This window comes from Bombina bombina, chromosome 4, assembly GCF_027579735.1.
Source record: "Bombina bombina isolate aBomBom1 chromosome 4, aBomBom1.pri, whole genome shotgun sequence".
Classification (NCBI taxonomy): Eukaryota; Metazoa; Chordata; class Amphibia; order Anura; family Bombinatoridae; genus Bombina; species Bombina bombina.
This window is the reverse complement of record NC_069502.1, coordinates 889,424,283-889,446,344: the sequence shown is the minus strand read 5'-3', so window position 1 is coordinate 889,446,344 and position 22,062 is coordinate 889,424,283. Positions and strand designations below refer to the sequence as shown.

General features: G+C 37.1%; 1 protein-coding gene across 1 annotated transcript in view; it reads right to left on the bottom strand.

Annotated features, from left to right (window-relative positions):
• Positions 1 to 7,353: 7,353 nt before the first annotated feature.
• The window catches only part of CCDC170 (coiled-coil domain containing 170), a 151,982-nt gene continuing 137,273 nt past the window's right edge, over positions 7,354 to 22,062 (bottom strand). Inside the window, exon 13 of the mRNA XM_053709267.1 lies at positions 7,354 to 7,648. Within this exon, the coding sequence (XP_053565242.1) occupies positions 7,511 to 7,648 (138 nt within the window). The 3' untranslated portion in view covers positions 7,354 to 7,510. The remainder of the gene's footprint in view (positions 7,649 to 22,062) is intronic.

Below are 22,062 nucleotides of genomic sequence, written 5' to 3'. Positions count from 1 at the left end.
ATAGCGGATCATGTCCGTCTGCACAATGAAAAATGGACCACAATGTATATTTTACAAATTTTATTGCACTTTTGTATTTGTTTCATTGTAAACTAAAAAATGACAGTTTCAGAAAGTAGGAGGGACAGGGCAGTTCCCTAGAATGAACAGGAGAGTTTCCAGGGTATGTCTGAAGCTCTCTCGCAATTCTTGTTAAATGATGTAAGCATTTTTAATAAGCTGGTCTCACTGATTTATCTTGCCAGCTATATGCAGGTGAAGTTTGCTCAAAAATAGCAATACACTTATTTTAAATAACAGAAAAGTAATATATACTAAAATATATACAAGAGCTAAAAAGTTAAATTGTAGTGAAAAAATAATAATATAATAATGTAATTGATGCAAACTGAGCCTTTATACCAGCCCCAGGTGTTCTCCAATTACCTTATCTCCCCCTTGTGAAGATTTGTATCCCAGAGAGCTTCATTACTTTCTTTGGAAGACATCTCTAATTTTTTGGGGACTTCCAGGTTCCACACTTTTTTCTTAGAAACTTCAGTAAGTTCTGGCCCTGTGAAGTCTGCACTATAAGTTCTCTCCAAACTAGAGAATGTTGATTATCAGGCTCAAAGAAAGTAATGAAGCTCTCTGGGAAACTGAAACTGACAGTTTTTCAGTTTTATTTTAAATAGAAGAAATGCAAAGTGCAATCTAATTTGTAAAAGATACACATACATATACAAAGAATGATCCTAATTTGTTATTGTTACACAAAAATTGTGAAAGCATAATCAGAATTTGTAAAAACATAATCTTAAATACATTGTTGTATCCAAAATAAAATACAAAATAAAAAGTGCAAAATTGAAATATAATAAGTAAAGTAAAGTAATGTAAAATACAAAGCACAAAGTGTAAATGCAGCAGAACTGTCAGGTCATGCAATTAGATAAACTTGCATATAATGTTGATTTCACAGGGGGGGGTGACTTAACCAGTTTTGTCAATGTTTGTTCCTACCCTCTCCAAGGCTAGTGATTATTATTGCTTTGAAAATCACATGATAGCTATACAGACATGAAACCCCTTATTTGAATGGTGAGATAGCACTCGTTAAAATAATCTCATATAATGATATATTTCTATCTGGAAAGAAGTAGCAAAGGCTGCTAAATAAATTGCCATAACCCACAAAATAGAACTAATGCCGTAAGATATTTTTTATTGTTATGACAATCACTGTACAGCTAAAGAAACACTAGTCCAACCATTTGAAAGAGCACGATGAATAAGGAATCTCAAGAATGTCTATGTAATTTGGAGGACAACATAGAGGATACGCCACCCCAGATGTTGTTCCATATACTTCTTTTTCTGGCAGAGGATCATGGTTGCCATGGAGATCAGATGTTTACTGCCTAAAAATGTTACCCCTCCTTTGAAAGATGTTTGCTGTCTGGGTATATCGCTCCTCCTTTAAAAGAGGGGCCTCTTCCCTTTCAAAAGATGCATTGCTTGCCCCATTGCAGTTCTTATTTTGGGGTGCTAGGGTCAAATGTGGTACAGCATTTGTGTGGCAGTAACATCCACCTACTAAACTGAGTAAAAAAACAGCTCACCCATGAGGATAGACAAATATAATTTGAATTCTTAAAGGGACATGAAACTCAAAATGATTATTTCGTAATTTATACATGCCATACCATTTTAAACAACTTTATAGTTTACTTGTTTTGTCAATTTTGCTTCATTCTCTTGGTATCCTTTATTAAAAGGACAGTAAACCCCCAAATTGTCTTTCATGATTCAGATAGAACATACAATTTTAAACAACTTTCCAATTTAATTCTATTATCAAATTTTCTTCATTCTCTTCGTATCCATTGCTGAAGTGACAGCATATGTGCAACCACCAATCAGTAGCTAGCTCCCAGCTCTTGAGCCTACCTAGGCATGATTTTGGAGCAATTATACCAAGAGAACAAAGCAAATTAGATAATAGAAATACATTGGAAAGTTGTTTAATGTATGCTCTATCTGAATTATGAAATAAAATTGTTGGGTGTCCCTTTAAGTGTCCTTGGAAATAGTGTTATCTTAGCGCTGCAGCATATTTAAAATTGCATTATGATAGATCTACATTTGTTGACATGATGTGGAAATGCTTCAAAATCTTTTTTTAATAAAGCCAGCAGCATATTTAGACCTAGCCTAACAAGGCCTGAATCTAAGTTAGAAGGATTTAAGGGGGCATCAAATGTTAAGGATGTTAAGGGAATGTTCTATGCCTTCTTACTCTCAAAATATTTTTATTTATACTTTCTTACAAATCAATGATAACTGATTCCCAGCTGGGAATGCATGAGTTCTCTCTGAGTTCCTGGCCTCGATTTCTGAGAAATATGTGAGGCACGAATGAGCCATAATTATTGGGCAGCAGATTTCCAGGGGCTGCTTTAGTCTTGTCATGGACGTGTAAGAAAGAAACTACTTGACTACATGAAACCTTTGTCTAGAAAATGCTGATAGTTAAATAGTGACAGGGTATCAATCATGGTTCAGTGGTGTATGTGAACAGTAGTTAATGGGAAGGGTCAGATGAAGCAACGTCACCAAGGATTCTGAGGTTGTGATAGAGATAATTGGTTACCATATGAAAGATGAAGAGCCCATGGTGAAGAACTTGAAGTCACCCTGGCTGAACCTGATTCCAGAGGGGATAGCTTCCTGGTGGAAAGGGTGCAGTTAGCATTTGAAGGGGTTCTAACAAGGCTATGGGTGCAAAGGTAGGAACCTAGTGAGAGATAAGGTAGCTAAGAATGTGTATAGAAGGTGTTGGGTAAGAAAATTAGTGAAAAGAGTAATTTTGATAGAAAGTTTTGAAGTCCTGAGACACTGCTGGTTAAGTATGGGTCAGTGGAAAGGGGTTATGTGGTAGTAGGGGACGTTGGAAACTGGTAGACATGTGCGATTTGTTTCGGATCGATTCGGAAATTCGGCCGAATTTGTTAAATACGGAGATTCGGATCGATTCGAATTTCCGAATTGAAATAGTGCCGAATCTAACGAATAAATCCGAATTAGTTCGGATTTATTCGGTAGATTCGGATGGCCATGGATAACACTAGTATTGTACAGTATATTAAGTATATCACTCTGCTATGGGTTACACCTAATATACAGTACATAATACTAGTCTACTACACAGCATATTCCCACCTAACACATACCGAAATTCCGAATTTCCGAATCGAACCGAACCGAATCCAGCTGAGTGTATTCGAATCTGAAACGAATTGATTCGAATTTTTCCGAATTCGAATCGATCCGAACCGAAATTCGAAAAAAAAATCTGAATCGATCCGAACCAAATTTTTTCGCCATGCACATGTCTAGAAACTGGTAGGAGACTCACTATTGCTAAACATTTACAGTGATTTCAGTGATAAGGATCTGAGTGAAGAGACATCTGAGGGACTCTACAGCTGACAAGATATGCAGTTTGGTTACCTTAGATCTACATTTTCTCCTCAAAAAGTATGGAAAGAAGGATTGGTAGATCTAGTAGCAGCAATAGGAGTTTAGGGGGATTGAGCAATAGGTGTAGAGGTTTTACTCTGTCCTTTCTAATGTTTGGGGGTAGCTTTGAGTAGCCAGTCAGGACATTCATCATGGCAGAAGAAGTCCATGTCACTTTATATGGTGATCAATAGTGATGTCTTGAATAGTTCGCTGGCGAATAGTTCCCAGTGAACATAGCATGTTCGCGTTCGCCGCGGACGGCGAACATATGCGATGTTCGGTCCACCCCCTATTCCTCATCATTGAGTACACTTTGACCCTGTACCTCACAGTCAGAAGACACATTACAGCCGATCAGCAGCAGACCCTCCATCCCAGACCCTCCCACCTCCTGGACAGCATCCATTTTAGATTCATTCGGAAGCTGCATTCTTAGTGAAAGGAGGGACAGTGTAGCTGCTGCTGATTTAATAGGGAAATCGATAGCTAGGCTAGTGTATTCAGTGTCCACTACAGTCCTGAAGGACTCATCTGATCTCTGCTGTAAGGACAGCACCCCAAAAAGCCCTTTTTAGGGCTAGAACATCAGTCTGCTTTTTTTTTTTTTCTGTGTAATCTAATTGCAGTTGCCTGCCTGCCAGCGTGTGTGTCAGGCTCACAGCGTATACTGTGCCCACTTGCCCAGTGCCACCACTCATATCTGGTGTAACAGTAGTGTACATTTAAAAAAAACAACACTTTTTTGACTGTGAAATAATAGCAGACAGCTGCCAGTACCCAAGATGGCCGCCAATAAGGCAGATGGGAAGGGTTAGAGAGCTGTTTTGGGGGGGATCAGGGAGGTTGGGGGCTAAGGGGGGATGCTACACCACAGCATATGTAAATATGCTAAAAAAAATTAAAACATTTTTAAAAACCTTTTATTTTAGTACTGGCAGACTTTCTGCCAGTACTTAAGATGGTGGGGACATTTGTGGGGTGGGGGAGGGAAGGGAGCTGTTTGGGAGGGATCAGGGGGTCTGATGTGTCAGGTGGGAGGCTGATCTCTACACTAAAGCTAAAATTAACCCTGCAAGCTCCCTACAAACTACCTAATTAACCCCTTCACTGCTAGCCATAATACACGTGTGATGCGCAGCAGCATTTAGCGGCCTTCTAATTACCAAAAAGCAACGCCAAAGTCATATATGTCTGCTATTTCTGAACAAAGGGGATCCCAGAGAAGCATTTACAACCATTTGTGCCATAATTGCACAAGCTGTTTGTAAATAATTTCATTGAGAAACCTAAAATTGCGAAAAAAAATTTTTTAAATTTGATCACATTTGGTGGTGAAATGGTGGCATGAAATTTACCAAAATGGGCCTAGATCAATACTTTGGGTTGTCTACTACACTACACTTAAGCTAAAATTAACTCTACAAGCTCCCTAATTAACCCCTTCACTGCTGGGCATAAAACACGTGTGGTGCGCAGTGGCATTTAGCAGCCTTCTAATTACCAAAAAGCAAACGCTAAAGCCATATAAGTCTGCTATTTCTGAACAAAGGGGATCCCAGAGAAGCATTTACAACCATGTATGCCATAATTGCATACGTTTTTTGTAAATAATTTCTGTGAGAAACCTAAAGTTTGTGAAAAAGTGAAAAAAAAATTATTTGATCGCATTTGGCAGTGAAATGGTGGCATTAAATATACCAAAATGGGCCTAGATCAATACTTTGGGTTGTCTACTACACTACACTTAAGCTAAAATTAACTCTATAAGCTGCCTACATGCTCCCTAATTAACCCCTTCACTGCTGGGCATAAAACACATGTGGTGCGCAGTGGAATTTAGCAGCCTTCTAATTACCAAAAATCAACGCCAAAGCCATATAAGTCTGCTATTTCTGTACAAAGGGGATCCCAGAGAAGCATTTACAACCATTTATGCCATAATTGCATAAGTTGTTTGTAAATAATTTCTGTGAGAAACCTAAAGTTTGTGAAAAAGGGAACAATTTTTTTTATTTGATCGCATTTGGCGGTGAAATGGTGGCATAAAATATACCAAAATGGGCCTAGATCAATACTTTGGGTTGTCTACTACACTACACTTAAGCTAAAATTAACTCTACAAGCTGCCTACATGCTCCCTAATTAACCCATTCACTGCTGGGCATAAAACATGTGTGGTGCGTAGTGGCATTTAGCAGCCTTCTAATTACCAAAAAGCAACGCCAAAGCCATATAAGTCTGCTATAATGGCATGTCTGGCACACAGTGTTGGGGCAAGGGTCCATCTGACCACTGATACCTGGTCTGCAAAGCATGGTCAGGGCAGGTATATCACCTACACTGCGCACTGTGAAGCGGGCGTAACCCTTACACTACCTGATCGATACAACATCATACCTGATATTTTAAAGCACGTTATTCCAAACAATTTAGGAATCTTAGGTGATTTATGCCCTTTATGGATTAAAACCAGACTCTGCATCAACTATGTAATTTTCCATGGGAGTTTTGCCATGGATCCCCCTCCGGCATGCCACAGTCCAGATGTTAGTCCCCTTGAAACAACTTTTCCATCACTATTGTGGCCAGAAAGAGTCCCTGTGGGTTTTAAAATTCGCCTGGCTATTGAAGTCTATGGCGGTTCGCCCGGTTTGCCGGTTCGCAAACGTTTGCGGAAGTTCGCGTTGATTTGTCAGTTAGGGGTCATTTGATCTGGCTCTTTGTTATTGAGGGCATGTATTTCATAGGCTAGTAGGAGGGGGACTCCTTATTCTACTAAAAAGAACTGATTTTATATATCTCTCAGCTTCAGTTTATTGTGGTTTTCTGACAAGAAATTAGAAGGTATCTTAGATTCTCTAAAATTCTTAGACAAATCCCCAGGAGAGGGATGACTGACAAGAGACCAGAAGTATAGCATATATTAAATAGCAAAATTTGTGATACATAAGTTGATTCTTAAAAACTGATGTTTCTCTGTGCTGTTTTCCATGTATTACCCTATGAGATGTTATAAGTGTCTTTTCAAACTTTGTGAACAATAAATCATTTAAACAAAAGGCTCCATTCTCACAGTTTGATGTCTCAAATTGGGCAATTTTTTTGAGCTATATATAAGTCCTTTTGGGGTGGAATAATTTCTATGTGGTTATAGAGTAACATATGTGTAGATATGTCTTCCCTTCTTTTGTTTGAGGTCTACAAGGATTCCTTCTCTCAAGATGGAAAAACAACTATCCAAATAAAAGGTATTTGAGAAAATATTATTATCAAGTTGAGTATATTCTCGTATTCTGTGCAGAGTAATTATTGTACTATTTTTGGTCACTGTAAATTAGTTGTAAATAGTATATATCTCAATTTTATTTAAATGTAACAAAAGTAAGATTACACTTTCATAAGTGACAATCATAAGTGACAATCAAATGAAACTTTTATAAGTGACAATCAAATGAAACTGGCTATTAAAGGAACCCTAATACTTTCATAAGTGACAATCATAAGTGACAATCAAATGAAACTTTTATAAGTGACAATCAAATGAAACTGGCTATTAAAGGAACCCTAAACACAAAATACATTTCATGCACCTCCCTCTAATCTTGGTTGCTGCTAATATGGAACTTAGGTTATACTGCAGGTATCCAAAGGAGAGTTACTTTATGTGTGCAAACACATCAGCACTAATGTAGTGAAAGATAGATTTCAACATCGCTAGAGGGAGGTGGGAGTAACGTCAATACTATGCTTTTAAAATGTATTTATTGTTTAGTGTCCCTTTAAGAAGAAAAGACAACTAAGGCACTTAGCAACACTTTACAACACTTTGTAAAGCATGATAGGGAAAGATTTAAAGGTTGATAAAAAATGTTTTATTTATTATGGCATCAGAAAATTAAATCAATAAGACATTGCCAAGAAAATAAGTCTTTTTAGGTAAAAATATATATTGTCATCATTCCAAATTCTTATATCATCCGACTTATTGACATTATTCTATCTTCATTTAGGCACAGGAAACCACATGGTGATGGTGGCTATGAATGAGTCCCTCAAGACGTTTGATAATTTCATAGTCTGGAAGTGCCAGTACGTTAACGTTCAGACCAAGCATACGTGAAACCACCTCCCGAAAATCAACAAGCTGCAATCAAATGAAAAACAATGTTATAGTAAACTCTAAAAAATGTATCACTTTTATGATGTAGCACAGTTTTTAACCAGGTAAATTTTACATGCAAAAAATATATATTTTTAAGTTTTATGCTGTTTATTTTAATTTTGAAGCAGGCAGGAAGTGCAGTCTGTGTACAACCATTACGTACTGATTGCTCACTGGCTCATAAGCAAAACTCCTACTGCTTTATTGGTGGACAGTGACACAACTCACAAGTATAAATACGGAATAAAAATCTAAATACTGGAACATCCATTTTTACAAGAAATAAATATCCTGTAATATATTTTAAAATGTCCTACTTGTCATAAAATAAAGAAAATGAATTCTTATTCTTTTAATTGACTATAGATGAGTAGGTATTGTCTTGCATTTACTACATAATTGGTCCCAAAACAGATAAGTAATTTCATCTAATATTTAAAAGGATCTTCTTTTTAACTTTTTTAAATTCCCAACTGCTGGAGTTCACAAGGTAAACATATTTGTTTAAAGTGGTTAAAATCAAACAGTGACAAAAAAAATAGAAACAAATGCACAGTATTCAAAGAAAGCATATTAAAAATATTCAGAAAACTAAATAAATCAGTTTTTTGTAGCAGTTGCAAAAAAGGTTCATAACAATTTTCACATATGATTAATAGTTTATAAATGTATATTAACATATTGACCTATTGATGACCTACTGCCTCCCCGGCTACCTTATCAAAAATCACATCTTATTCCTGTCGGCTGATTGGTTCCCCAGGGAGGTGGAATCTAAAGGGTAAACCAAAACTCCAATCTACAGCGAGGGAAGATATACCACAAGAACCTGTGTTTCCTGTGCTAAGAGGAGAGTTTTACCGGACAACTCTGAGGATCCAGTCTGCCCAGAGTTTGCACTACATTTTAGTGCTTCACCAAATGTGAGTGCATTATACCTAGTATACTATATAAGATACACTTTACAGAATCACGCTATGTGGCGCCTTCTCTACTCTTTTCTAGAATAACTTGAAAGTGGATGGCCTTATACCTCAAAGAGAGCTGCCTACCTGTGTAATACACATGAATAATATTGGACTATGTATATATGGTGTAGCTCATATGTATTTTTTGTGTACACTATATTAATATAGACAGAGAGAGTGGATCAAAGTGTCTGAGTTGACATCTATCACAAACACTATTTTTTGTTGGTTTATATACATCTAATCACTGTGATAGCGCCTCTATTTTCACCTTAGGGTGTTACTTTTGATATTAACATTTGCAGAGCCCTTAATTAACTTAAAGGGGCACTGTAGTCAGAAAACAACGTACAAAATAAAAGAAGAATATCTTAAATAGTATTTTTGGAATATATATGGGTTAACATTTTTGTAGTTAAAGTTATTAAAATTGAGAGTGAACTTGCCTGTGTTGTTATTTCCTGTAATAAACTGTATCATTATATAGTATTGTTTGTTGGGCCCACTGCCTAAATAGTGTCTCAGCATCATGGGAAATGTAGTTCCAAAACATCTGGGGGCCCAAGGTCGCTGACCCCTGGTATAGTCTACACACAGCTCACTATTTTCCTACGCTCCCTAACCAGCTGTATTACATGTATAGAGCTAACTACTCAGCTACTAGGCACCACTGGCTGTGGCAGTACTAGCTGTGCCAATATATTTTTACACAAGAGAAGTCAGCAGTTTTCTTTAGCAGAGAAATTTAGTTTAGGCAGCTAAGACAACTTGTCAGGGAACTTTGTAAGATTCAGGAGCCCTCATTTCAGAGACTAGTTTGTTGCCAAGGTAACCAAGGCTGTGCAGGAATTGTAATCAACTACAGAGCACGTATATCAGGGCAGCGAGGCAGCTCCTGCTTAATTTTTTGTGTCCCTTACACTTTATTTCTGCTAATGTAAACAGAAACTGTTTCCTACTTTGCTGTGTGGTATATGCACAGCTAGTACTATTGCAGCTAGTGGTGCCTTTAGCTGAGTATGTGGCTCTCTATATATAATAAAGCTGGTTAGGGAGCGTAGGAAAATAGTGAGCTCATAATAGGAAATGACAATGCAGGCAACTTTATCTGCAACATTTTAAGGGGGTTACGTCACTGGTCTCTTAATGGGGTTTGTATTACTAATAGCGCGGTCTCACCGCCAGCGGTGTGACTCACGCTATTATTTACAAGGAAACCCTTAATGACCAGCAATGTACATGGTACATTGTGCTCGTTAAAGGTTAAGTAATTATTTTTTCTAATATTATACTTTGTTTTATAACTATAGTGTCCCTTTAACTAATTTAATAGAAAATCCTAAAAAAAATAATGCACTTATGCATTCCTGGGAGCTAGCTGAACATGTACAATGCTAATGACAAGAGGCATTTGTTGCTGCCACAAATCACCAGTTAGCTCTCAGTAGTGCATTGCTGCTCCTAAACCTACTTATGTATGCTTTTTAACAAAGGATACCAAGAAAACAAAGTATTTTTTATTTTTAAAAAAAGTCTCTTAAAACTGTATGCTCTATATGAACCACAAAAGATTAATTTTTAACGTGTATGTCCCTTTAAAAGATCGGCCCATATTTGTCAGCTTCCAAACTGTCTGCTATGTGACTGTATGTATTGGGTTTTGATATACAGACAGAGGTAATATAAAGAAGTGTGTGTGTGTGTACAGCATGCGATAAAATAAAGAGATCTAATTTGCCTGCAAGCTCAACCCATTATGGGTTAGATTGCAAATGGAGCAAATCGATCCCGCTAGCTCCGCTAGATGTCCCACTGGGTAGCGTGTGCATTACAAATTTAAAGAAAAAGGTTTTCGCTCGCGCACTTACCCAAAGTGCACAAAAAGCTGAACTTGGAATATCGTGATCACGTTAACGTATTCCCCCATAGACTTCAATGGAGCGCGAAAACTGATAAAAATCCTAACATTCAACAAGTCACATAAACCCGATCGCATTTTCTCAAGTGCGCTAACCCAAAATGAAATATGAATATTTCCCATTCCAATGTTCTTCACATAAAAGAATATGTTCTATTTATTCATAAATAAATATTTCTTTATATATCTGATGATTTTGGTACAATATATATCTATATATATATATATATATATATATATATATATATATATATATATATATATACAGTATATATATATATATATTCTTTTAAAGATATGCACTCCTCATCCGTTTGAAAATGCCATGGTGCTAACAAATTTCAATCCAACTCCTTAATAAAGAAAGCACAGCCTTTCTCAAGCTCAGTACTGTGGTGTCCTCATTCTTTGGATTTATACATTCATTCATTAAAGCGATATTCACTTCAGCTGGATATATTGGGCATTGTATAATAAAACATAAGACATAATTCATATGTAAAACAAAGCGTATGAAAACAAAAACCTTCTCCTTTGCTCTTATGAGCAGGATAATTTGGGCAATAATGAATTAAAGTTTGTATATTTAAAATAAAGCTTATTTGGCCTTAAATTAAAGTCATTATATTAAAAGAGGTACATTAAATTTTGTAATATAGTGACAATACGAGGCATTAAGTTTAAAACTCCCTTTAATTTAATTTAAGGGTATTATAAATAATATTAAGAGCAATGTAATACTATTACTAATTGCTATTAATGATGGGCAAAAATTGAATGAGTATTATAAAGAGACATAACAATTTCAATTTATACCATAAAATTCATAGTATAAAAATGTATGGATTAAAATGGTAGTATAAAAATTTTTATGAATTAAAATGGTAATATAAAAATCATAAATTCATAATATAAAAATTCATGGCATAAAAATCCTTGACATAGAGGTTCAAAGTACAAAAATTCATATTGTAAAAATTCACAACATAAAAAATTATAGTTTAAAATTCATAATTTAAAATAAATTTAAAATTTAAGATTCAAATTTAAAATCCGAAATTCTCAATTTAATAGTTACCCTAATCTATTTCAGATGACAATTCAAGTCCATTTCTTTATTAAGGCCTTGAGGTGTAAGGGAGTTCAATTGGAATATCCATTTACCCTCCCTTTTTAGAATTTCATTATGGAGATCACCTCCTCTCCAATGATTGGAGACTTTATCAATACCCATAAATCTGAAATGTGTAAGGTTTGCATTATTGCATGCCGCAAAATGCTTTGGGACTGGGAGGCCTTTATAACGGTCTTTAGTATGATGCTCAATGGATAGGATATGCTCCCGTATCCTATCTCTAAGAGGTCTCTCAGATTCGCCTACATATTGGGCCCCACATTTGAATTCTAACATATAAATCACATTTCTGTCTGTGCACCTAATCATTTGGGAAATTCTAAAAGTTTCCCCAGTAGTGTTAGATTTTGCTTCCTTCTTTTTAAGTCCGTATTGACAAGATTTGCATTTATGGCAGGGAAAGAAACCCTTTAGGTCCTTCCCCCATAAATCCTTCTTTCTTTTATCTTGACCTTGTTTCAAATCTGAAGGAGCAAGTTTCATTTTTAGATTTTTTGCCTTTCTATAGACTATTTGAGGTTTATTTGGTAAAAATGGACCTAACTTATCATCTGATTTTAAAATGTTCCAATGTCTCTTTAATATTCTTTCTATTATATTTTTGTTGCCACTATACGTTGTGATAAATGGTATAAAAATAGATGAATCTGTTTCATTTCTAACCTTTTTGGTATTATTCAAAATTTGGTCCCTATCTAAATCTCGTACATTTTTTATAGTGGTTTCTAAGGCCTCTATAGGATATCCCCTATCTTCAAATTTTCCTTTCAAAATTGATGATTGGGCATCATAATCCGACATTGTGCTACAATTTTTTCTCATTCTCAGGAACTGTCCCTTTGGGATATTTTTCTTCCATTGAGTGTGATGGCAGCTCAACTGGTGGATGTAATTGTTCGCATCCACATGTTTAAAGTGGGTTCTTGAATTCAGCCTATTACCACTCACATAAATTTCTAGATCTAAAAATTGTATAGTGGTATTGCTTTATTCACAAGTAAACTTTTGATTTTTCTCATTAAGATTCATAGAAGAAATAAATTCATCCAAACTTTCTGTGCTTCCATGCCAAATCATAAATATATCGTCTATATAACGTCTATAGGTGACCAGGTTTGCCCCCAGTTGGCCACTCTCCAAAAATCTCTTTTCCCACAGGCCCATAAACAAATTAGCATAACTAGGGGCAAACCTGGTCCCCATAGCTGTGCCCTGCTCCTGATTATAAAAAGTATCCATAAATGAAAAATAATTGTGTCTTAAAATAAACTCTATACAGTCCAGAATAAAACATTTTTGATCATCTAATATCTGTTCATCTAAATCTAAAAAATATTCAATGGCCTCCAACCTATCTTTATGTGCTATACAAGTATAGAGTGAAGTGACATCACAGGTCACAAGCAAATCACCTTCTTGCCAATCTATATTTTTCACTAGATTCAATACATCTTTGGAATCCTTTAAATAAGACAGTAGATTCTTTACATATTGTTGTAGGAATAAATCAATATACTCTGAGAGGTTCGAGGTAATAGAATCTATTCCTGAGATGATTGGCCTCCCCGGGGGGTTTTCCAACGATTTATGAATCTTGGGAAGACTATATAGGAGGGGTATTTTTGGAAAACTAGGTAACAGATAGTTTTTTTCTTTTTCTGTTAATATTCCTTTCTTATAACCTAGGTCTAACAGTTCATTCAGAGAATCTGTATACTCCATTGTTGGATTATAACTCAATTTTTTATAAGTAATTTCATCTCCTAAGATGTTGTGACACATTTCACAACATCAATACCCCCCCCCCCTTTATCCGCAGGCTTTATTATCAAGTTGTTATCTCTTTCAAGATCTCGTATCACTTGTAGTTGTTTTTTACTCAAATTGTTTTTAAGATTATATAATTTCTTTTTATTAATATTGCCAATATCTTTTAATATCAATTTTTCAAAGGTCTCTACTGTGGGCCTTTATCATACTTTGGATAAAAACATGATTTTTCTTTTAAGTTAGTGTGTTTAAAATTATCTTTTACAATATGATCCTGTTTCAATTGGGGTTCATTTCGTAAGTACCATCTTTTGACAGTTAGCTTCCTGATAAATTTGTGAGCATCTATATATGTCCCAAATTTATCCAACTTTGCTGTTGGGGCAAATGTAAGGCCCTTGCTAAGAACCTCTTCTTGTGTTTTTATTTTAAATAATTTTTTTTATTGAAGTTTAACATATAGATTAACAAACAAGCTTCGCCTTGAGGCCAAAATTACACCAGTGTAGATAATACATTGTCTATACATTGACATTATTAGAAAGAGATAAACAAGAAATACATGTAGTAATATAATTACATATCAAATCGTAACCTGAAAATAGACAATAAGTTTAGGCGAAGTGGAATATAACTTCATTTTATGTTATATGATTAATGAATGATTAATTAGGTAGTAATAATATCTCAGACACCCCTTAGTAGACAAGGAGATAAGATGTGATACTATCTTAGGTGCCTCTGTATAGGCTAAGTGTGGTCATAGGGAAACTAAAGATGGCAATCACACATATACTCTGGCAAATAACTATGAAAATGTACCTATATATCCCTGATCCTTAGGGTTTTCTGATTATAACAGATTTAGTAGGGTACAAATAAACTAGTGCTATTTGATAGTTTTATATGAGACCTAGAGCAGGCCATTGCAATGTAACTGATATTTCACTGCCCTCTAACAACACCATTCCTCCCAAAATAACAGTTATACCCTAAAAGGTTAGGACAATATAACTAAGCAATGGTACTATTGCAATACTCATCACAAAATGCCACCTTTTATAATTAATCAGGATCCAGAGCAAATTGTAAATAAGTAAAGGACAAATTTCACCCAAATCAGAAAGATATCAGAGCAGAGTTATACATTAACTAAAATAACTTTTTATAACACTACATTGATCCAGGAAAAACTAACACAGCCATTTAGCAACCATGCCATTTCACAACACATATACACAGAGAGCCTCCATAATCCTATATGAAGCAGAGTCACTAGATTAGTCTGCTCCAACTGTCGGCAATTGAAATATGGCAGTAGCGAGGAGCATGTTAACAGTAGGCATGATTACCAGTCTGACAGTGCGGGCAGCAACTTCTCCTGACCAGGATAGACTCTAGGCATTGTCAATAAAGTAATGGAGGGTTGCCGCTGTTCGTTCCATGCAGGGGTCTAATTGCGCTGTAGATCCACCATGTGCGACGTTTCTTGAGGGTAAATGCAATTGGCCCAAGTGTCTCAGGCCTGTCTCTCACCACATCCTCTGCCCGGCATAAAGTAAATCCGGCCACCCGGATCGTAGGGGTGTTTCAGAGTGTTGCTGCGGGGCTTGTTTTCCACGCTGTGGGGTTCTTGTGAAAGGTCGTTCTGGGGAAGCTGCAGACCATAATCTTCTAGAGGGTAAGCATTAAGGCCGATATAGAAGGAGACTTTCCTGGAGGATCCAGCCACCCAAAATGACAGGTAGAAGTTCTCCCTGGGATGTTTACAAGGATCCGTCACATCGACTGGTGCCTCAGGCATGTTGGGTAATGGCAATCTGTGGAGGCTTAAGTGAGGAGAAAAGGGGGGCCATAAGCACTGTGTAGTTGTAAGCCGGGGATATCTCACAACCCCCAATACACCGACCTCCATACAGACCGGACTGGTAGTGTATATTTGCTCCTGGTCCGCACATGCATGTCCAGGCAGGGGATCATTCAGACCACATCCAGGCTGCCTTTCTTGCAGTCTCTCGATAAGGTGCAGAGTAGGCAATGGGGCTGCCGCTCGGACAGCCATGTGGGTATCAGAGCTGGGAAGGTGGAAATCGCCATCTTGTCTACACGGTTCTTGGATGACAGAGTGTAGATCATAATAATATCTGTCAGATTTCTCAAGTAGGTTTTCCAGCATAACAGTGAGGTATGCGAAGGATTCCCCCATTCTGATAGCGTGGTACAGGAATAAATATAAGTTTCTAAACTTCCATAATTAAAAGTTTTAACGGCTCAGTTTCAGGAGCTCTATAATAAAGCGCCTCTACTCTTCGGCAGTTGGCTCCGCCCCCCCTCTTCTTGTGTTTTATTTAAACTTTTACCACTTAAATTAAAAAGCTAATGACAAAAGGCATATAGGTGCTGCCACCAGTCAGCAGCTAGCTCCAATAGTGCATTGCTGCTCCTGATGTATACTTTTCCTCAAAGGATATCAAGAGAATGAAGCAAATTAGAAGTACACTAGAAACTTGATGAAAACTGGGTGTTCTATCTGAATCATGAAATAATCATTTTGTGTTTCATGTCCCTTTAAAGCAGAAAAAACACATAGGTTTTCCTGGCCACAGGACTTCCCCAGACACATTTATTGTCACAGAAAACCATACAAGCTTTTTTTTTTTTTTTGCATTTCTTACAGGTGGCCCCAAGCAGTTGTGTTGTCTGAAAGTGCTATTAAAAAAAATAACTCACTCAAATTCAGCACAAAAGTTCTCTATCTGCTTGCTAAAAACTCTAATGTAAGCAAAGCAGCATATAAGACTAAAACAGTGACAGAAATAAAAAAAGTATCTGTGTTTTTGGTATTCAGACTTTGGTACAGAAGTACAGATACATAAAATGCCACAGTTTTACAATTTTTAGTACCTATGTGCCACATTGTTTACCCTAAAATATTTGAATAAATAACTAATCACCAACATGATATTGTTTTCTAACTAACTTGTATGTTTTTCACATAAAGAAGAAACTATTATGTGGTTTCCATGCACAGATGCAAACCTCATATAGTTTTCACTTGAAGCTACAACGTTGCATATGTGCCAATACAGGCCTAGATTACATGGTGCTCTTTCAATATTGCAAGCCCGCACTCAGAATAGCGCACAATCTGGTATTGCAAGTCAACAGTAAAAATTAATTACCAGAAAATGTTTAGCGTGGCCAACATTATCTTTAGTGTGCCCTATACTTTCAATAGATAGCATGGCCTCACTAAACATCTGTCATATTAGTCAAGTTAGCTTGAACGCAACACATAACAGCGCCAAACATTTTTTTTTTTTTTTTTTTAAGTTTTTATTGAGGTTGTGCGAAAAACCAATACAGCTTATGCAAAAGAATATCATACAGAACATACATAGATGGTACTTTTCACATATACTACTTCCATCTAGATAAATAAGATCTACATAGGCTATACTATGGAAGAGTCAGGAACCTCTTTTCTATAAATATGTGTTAAAGTAGATTAACAAGATATATTTCAAGCAACATTAACAAAACATATGCTAAATAAGATGAATTTCCTCACTTAGTATTTAGGCACCCTCTGTACTTACTATAGGAGAGGAAAGTGGGAAATGTAAGTGAACCTATAAAAATATAGTGAATGAACACTTATGCTGTTGAATAATATTAACATTATAGGGGTTCTTTCTAGAATTGAATAATGTAATAAGATATGTGGGTATAGTGCAATAATCGGTAGATATATAAGCATACATGGTAAACAGAATGCAATAATCGATGTATATATGTAAACATATATGCTAAACAGCTAATAGCAACCAAAAGATCACCACTTAAATAATTAGAAAACACAATAGAATATATAGGTATGGGGCAGTATATAAAACATGGTGAGTAAGAATAGGATGGCAATTAGAATGTCAAACAATAGATACAGTAAGGGCGCCATTCCTTTGCTGACATAATATGATATATGGATATGGTATAAAATTTATTATGCGGTATGGGTAAGATAAACCGCGCAGAGAATTCTCCCAAATTGGGAGACTTATTGTGGGGGGGGGGGGGGGGAGGTGGGAGTTAGAATGAAGTAGATAATTAAATGGGAAATATGTTCCGTATAGTGGTATCCATAAGTTTAATTAACTAGTGGGCTTATTGACCTTTAGGCATTGCTTCCAACAAATATATATTAATTTGGAACATAAGTATGTCTCGTATGAGCAACCTGAACTCTGGCCCATAAGGGATGAAAACATATAAACTGACATGCAACCATATAAATCTCAAAGTGCTGGTTATCTGAGCAGTATTTTAAACAAGGACCCGCCTCGTATTATGCATGAAAGCCTAGCAGCCTCTTAAATACAAGTAGGGACTGTAGGAGGAAATTAAGGCTGCCGTCGGGCAAGGGCCCTTTGCCCAGCGGCAGTAAGCGTAAAACTGTTTCAATCCCATTCAGGCATTAATTATAGGCAGTAGGTATATAAGCGGCTTAACCCTAATCAAGGCTAATCCTGTTATACTGCAGCTAGATTATTATATCCTATGTCCTATGACTGTAAACACTTATGAGCACAATAAGGGAAAGCAGAAAATATTCATATTAAAGTTATGTCCGGCACCCCATGGGAAAATAGGAACATATGTAATAAACAGTATGACATAGGTAATTGGGTAATAACTTTAGAGTATATAATATAATGTTTAAGGATCAGGACATGTCAACCACAAGAAACAGCCAAGCACAATGACAAAGTTCTTTGTCCGAGTTTGTGTTCACTCTTATCAGTCTGCAGCCTGCGTGTAGAATAAAGCAGTGGGCCGATATATTAAAAGGAAAAGTATGTAGGAAAATGGAGCATTATATAGCTCAAAAACTTAGAGGGCCACAGTTATCACATAAGTAAAAGTAAGTGTCAGTGTGGTAACGCAGGGCTCCAATATGAGAGTCACCCAATGCCAGAGCGTAAGATTATGCCTGTTGTTTGTGCTGACCATACTGACCAGCTATGCGCTGCTCTCATCATATGAGCTTCCACAAGGAGGTCTAACACAGTAGGGAACCTGATTAGTTTAGCGTTGCAGATGCTCCAGGGCTCACATGTGGACTCCTCTAAGGTGTATGGCGCCTGCAGCTCAGCACCGCTCCACTCTGTAAGTTCTGATGGCGCGCTAGGGCAAGGGGTATACCCAGATAGACAAGGGCTCCTAGGAGCAAGAGGCAGACAAGGGTTGCGGTGGCTCGTATTCATCCAGCTCCGGTTCTGAGTCTTCTGATGTGGCTCAACATTGTAAAACGGAGTTTCCGCTGTGGAGTTATGAATATCGGCAACTGTGTTAAGCATGTCGCCTCCCGTTTTGCATATTTCCTGGCCAGGATCCAACAGAGTAAGGGTAATATGCGTAGCGGTTGTTTTAGCAGAGACCCTGGTCAGCTGAGTCTCTAGGAACCGGCAGGATGCCTCGATGTAGCTCAAAGCTATTGACTCCCAATCCACGGCCGCCGCCATTTTAGGTAGATAGATTTTTCTTGCCTGATTTTTCCCGTGGGGAGACCAGTGGTACTACTGATGGTAAGGCTTCTGAGGTTGTCTCAGCAGGTCAGTTCAGTTCAATAAGCTGGATATATTTAAAAGCTGAAATGTGGCACAATTAAACTGCCAGCTGTACCGCCTCTACTAAATTTTCAACAGCTGCGCCACCAGACTGTATCTTCTGGGCCACACTGCGAGGCTTAAGTCAGGGTTAAATGAAGTATGTAGGTGCCCAGGCTTGGTTAGTAGGCAGCTTTATAGTTGAGAGACATAGATGCACTCAGTCTTGCTGTAAAATCATACTTTAGATCATGGTATAACTCCAAAATTCAAACTTTAGAGTCAGAGCTCTTGCAGCATGTGACCTGCCATTTAGGTAGTTGGCTCCGCCCCCCCCAGAGCCAAACATTTTAAAGTGACTTGAGAGATGAAATGGTAGGGCTACAGTAAAAGTATAATAAAACATTTACCCAACCTATTAAAATAAAGTATTACGCTCATTTATATATACCTATTAAATGTAAAATATACACTGGCGTTCAAATGTTTGCAGTTACTTAAAGGGATATTATACACTAGATTTTTCTTTGTATAAATGTTTTGTAGATGATCCATTTATATAGCCTATACAGCTTTTTTTTTTTTTTTAAATGTATAGTTTTGCTTATTTTTATAACATAAAATAACATTGCGCTGATTTTCAGACTCCTATCAAAGCCCCAAAGTTTTAGGAGAATACTGAGGTATACCTACTCCAGCTTGCTCCTGTTTGTGTAAAGAGTCTTTTCATATGCAGAAGAAGAGGGGGGGGGGGATCTGCTTTTTTTGCTATAGAACCACTTTCAGTGGGTGTTCCAGCTAATCTTTTTAACAGTGCTAAAACTGGGAGCTTCTAAGTAAGTTTTTAAACGGTTTTATACTGGATTTTTATATCAATATCTGTGCATATCTGTGCATATTATTCTATATAGTAGTGTCTATTGCATGCAGTTAAATGAAAATTGGTGTATACTGTCCCTTTAAACATTTCCTTGTTTTCTAAAGAAGATCAATTTTTTTGTCCATTAAAATAACATCAAATTGATCATAAAAACAGTGTACACATTGTTAATGTTGTAAATAACTATTGTAGCTGGAAACGGCGTCCATTATCATCAACCTTCTGTCGTGTTCCAATGGCACTTTGTGTTTTCTAATCAAAGTTTATTATTTAAAAAGGCTAATTGATCATTAGGAAACCATTTTGCAATTATTTTAGCATAGCTGAAAACTGTTGTGCTGATTAAAGTAGCAATAACACTGGCCTTCAATAGACTAGTTGAGTAGCTGGAGCATCAGTAATTATGGGTTCGATTACAGGCTTAAGATAGCCAGAAATAACTTTCTTCTGAAACTCGTCAGTCTATTCTTGTTCTGATAAATAAAAGCTATTCCATGCATGAAATTGCCAAGAAACTGAAGATCTTGTAGAACGCTGTGTACTGCTCCCTTCAGAGAACAGCGCAAACTGGCTCTAACCAGAATAGAAAGAGGAGTGGAACTGAGCAAAAGGACAAAAGTATTAGAGTGTCTAGTTTGAGAAGCAGATGCCTCACAGGTCCTCAACTCAGCTTCATTAAATAGTGCACACAAAACACCAGTCTCATCCTCAACAGTGAAGAGGCGACCCCGGGATTCTGGCCTTCAAGGCAGAGTTAGAAAGAAAAAGCCATATCTCAGACTAGTCAATAAAAAGAAAAGATTAAGATGTGCAAAAGAACATAGGCACTGGACAGAGGAAGATTGGAAAAAAGTGTTATGGACAGACAAATCTAATTTTGAGGTGTTCGGATCACAAAGAAGAACATTCGTGAGACGCAGACCAAATGAAAAGAGGAGTGCTTGATGCCATCAGTAAAGGGAATGGGCATATTTATCAAGCTCCGTATGGAGCTTGATGCCCCGTGTTTCCGGCAAGCCTTCAGGCTCGCCAGAAACAGAAGTTATGAAGCAGCGGTCTAAAATCTGCGGCTCCATAAACTGTCCGCCTGCTCTGAGGCGACGAACAGAAATCGACAAAAATCAACCCGATTGAATATGATCGGGTTGATTGACACCCCTGCTAGCGGCCGATTGGCCGCGAATCTGCAGGGGGCAGCATTGCACCAGCAGTTCACAAGAACTGCTGGTGCAATGATAAATGCCGAGAGCATATGCTGTCGGCATTTATCGATGTAAAGCGGACATGATCCGCTATATTGGATCATGTCCGCTTGCACCAAAATAAATAGGCCCCAATGTGATGGTCTGTGGATGCTTTGGTGGTGGTAAATTGGGAGATTTATACAAGGCAAAAGGGACCTTGAAAAAGGCTATCACTCCATTTTGCAATGCCATGCCATAACCTGTGGACAGTGCTTGATTGGAGCCAATTTCCCCCTAAACAACAGGACAATGACCCAAAGCACAGCTCCAAACTATGCAAGAACTATTTCGGGAATAAGCATTCAGCTGGTATTCTGTATTTAAAGGGACACCGAGCCCAAATTTTTTCTTTCATGATTCAGATAGAGCATGCAATTTTAAGCAACTTTCTAATTTACTCCTAATATCAGTTTTTCTTTGTTCTCTTGCTATCTTTATTTTAAAAGCAGGAATTTTAAACTCTTAGCAGCCAGCCCATTTTATGTTCAGCACCATGGATAGCGCTTTCTTATTGGAGGGTTACATTTACCCACCAATAAGCAAGCATAACCCAGGATCTCAACCAAAAATGGGCCGGCTTCTATGCATCACATTCCTGCTTTTTAAATAAAGATAGCAAGAGAACGAAAAAAAATTGATAATGGGAGTAAATTAGCAAGTTGCTTAAAATTGCATGCTCTATCTGAATCATGAAAGAAAAAATTTGGGTTTAGTGTCCCTTTAATGGAGTGACCAGCACAGTCACCAGATCTCAATCCTATTGAGCTGTTGTGGGAACATCAAGCCCATCCAACTTGTGGGAGGTGCTTCAGGAAGTTTGGGGTGATTACCTCAACAAAATGACAACTAGAATGTCAAAGTTCTGCAAGGCTGTA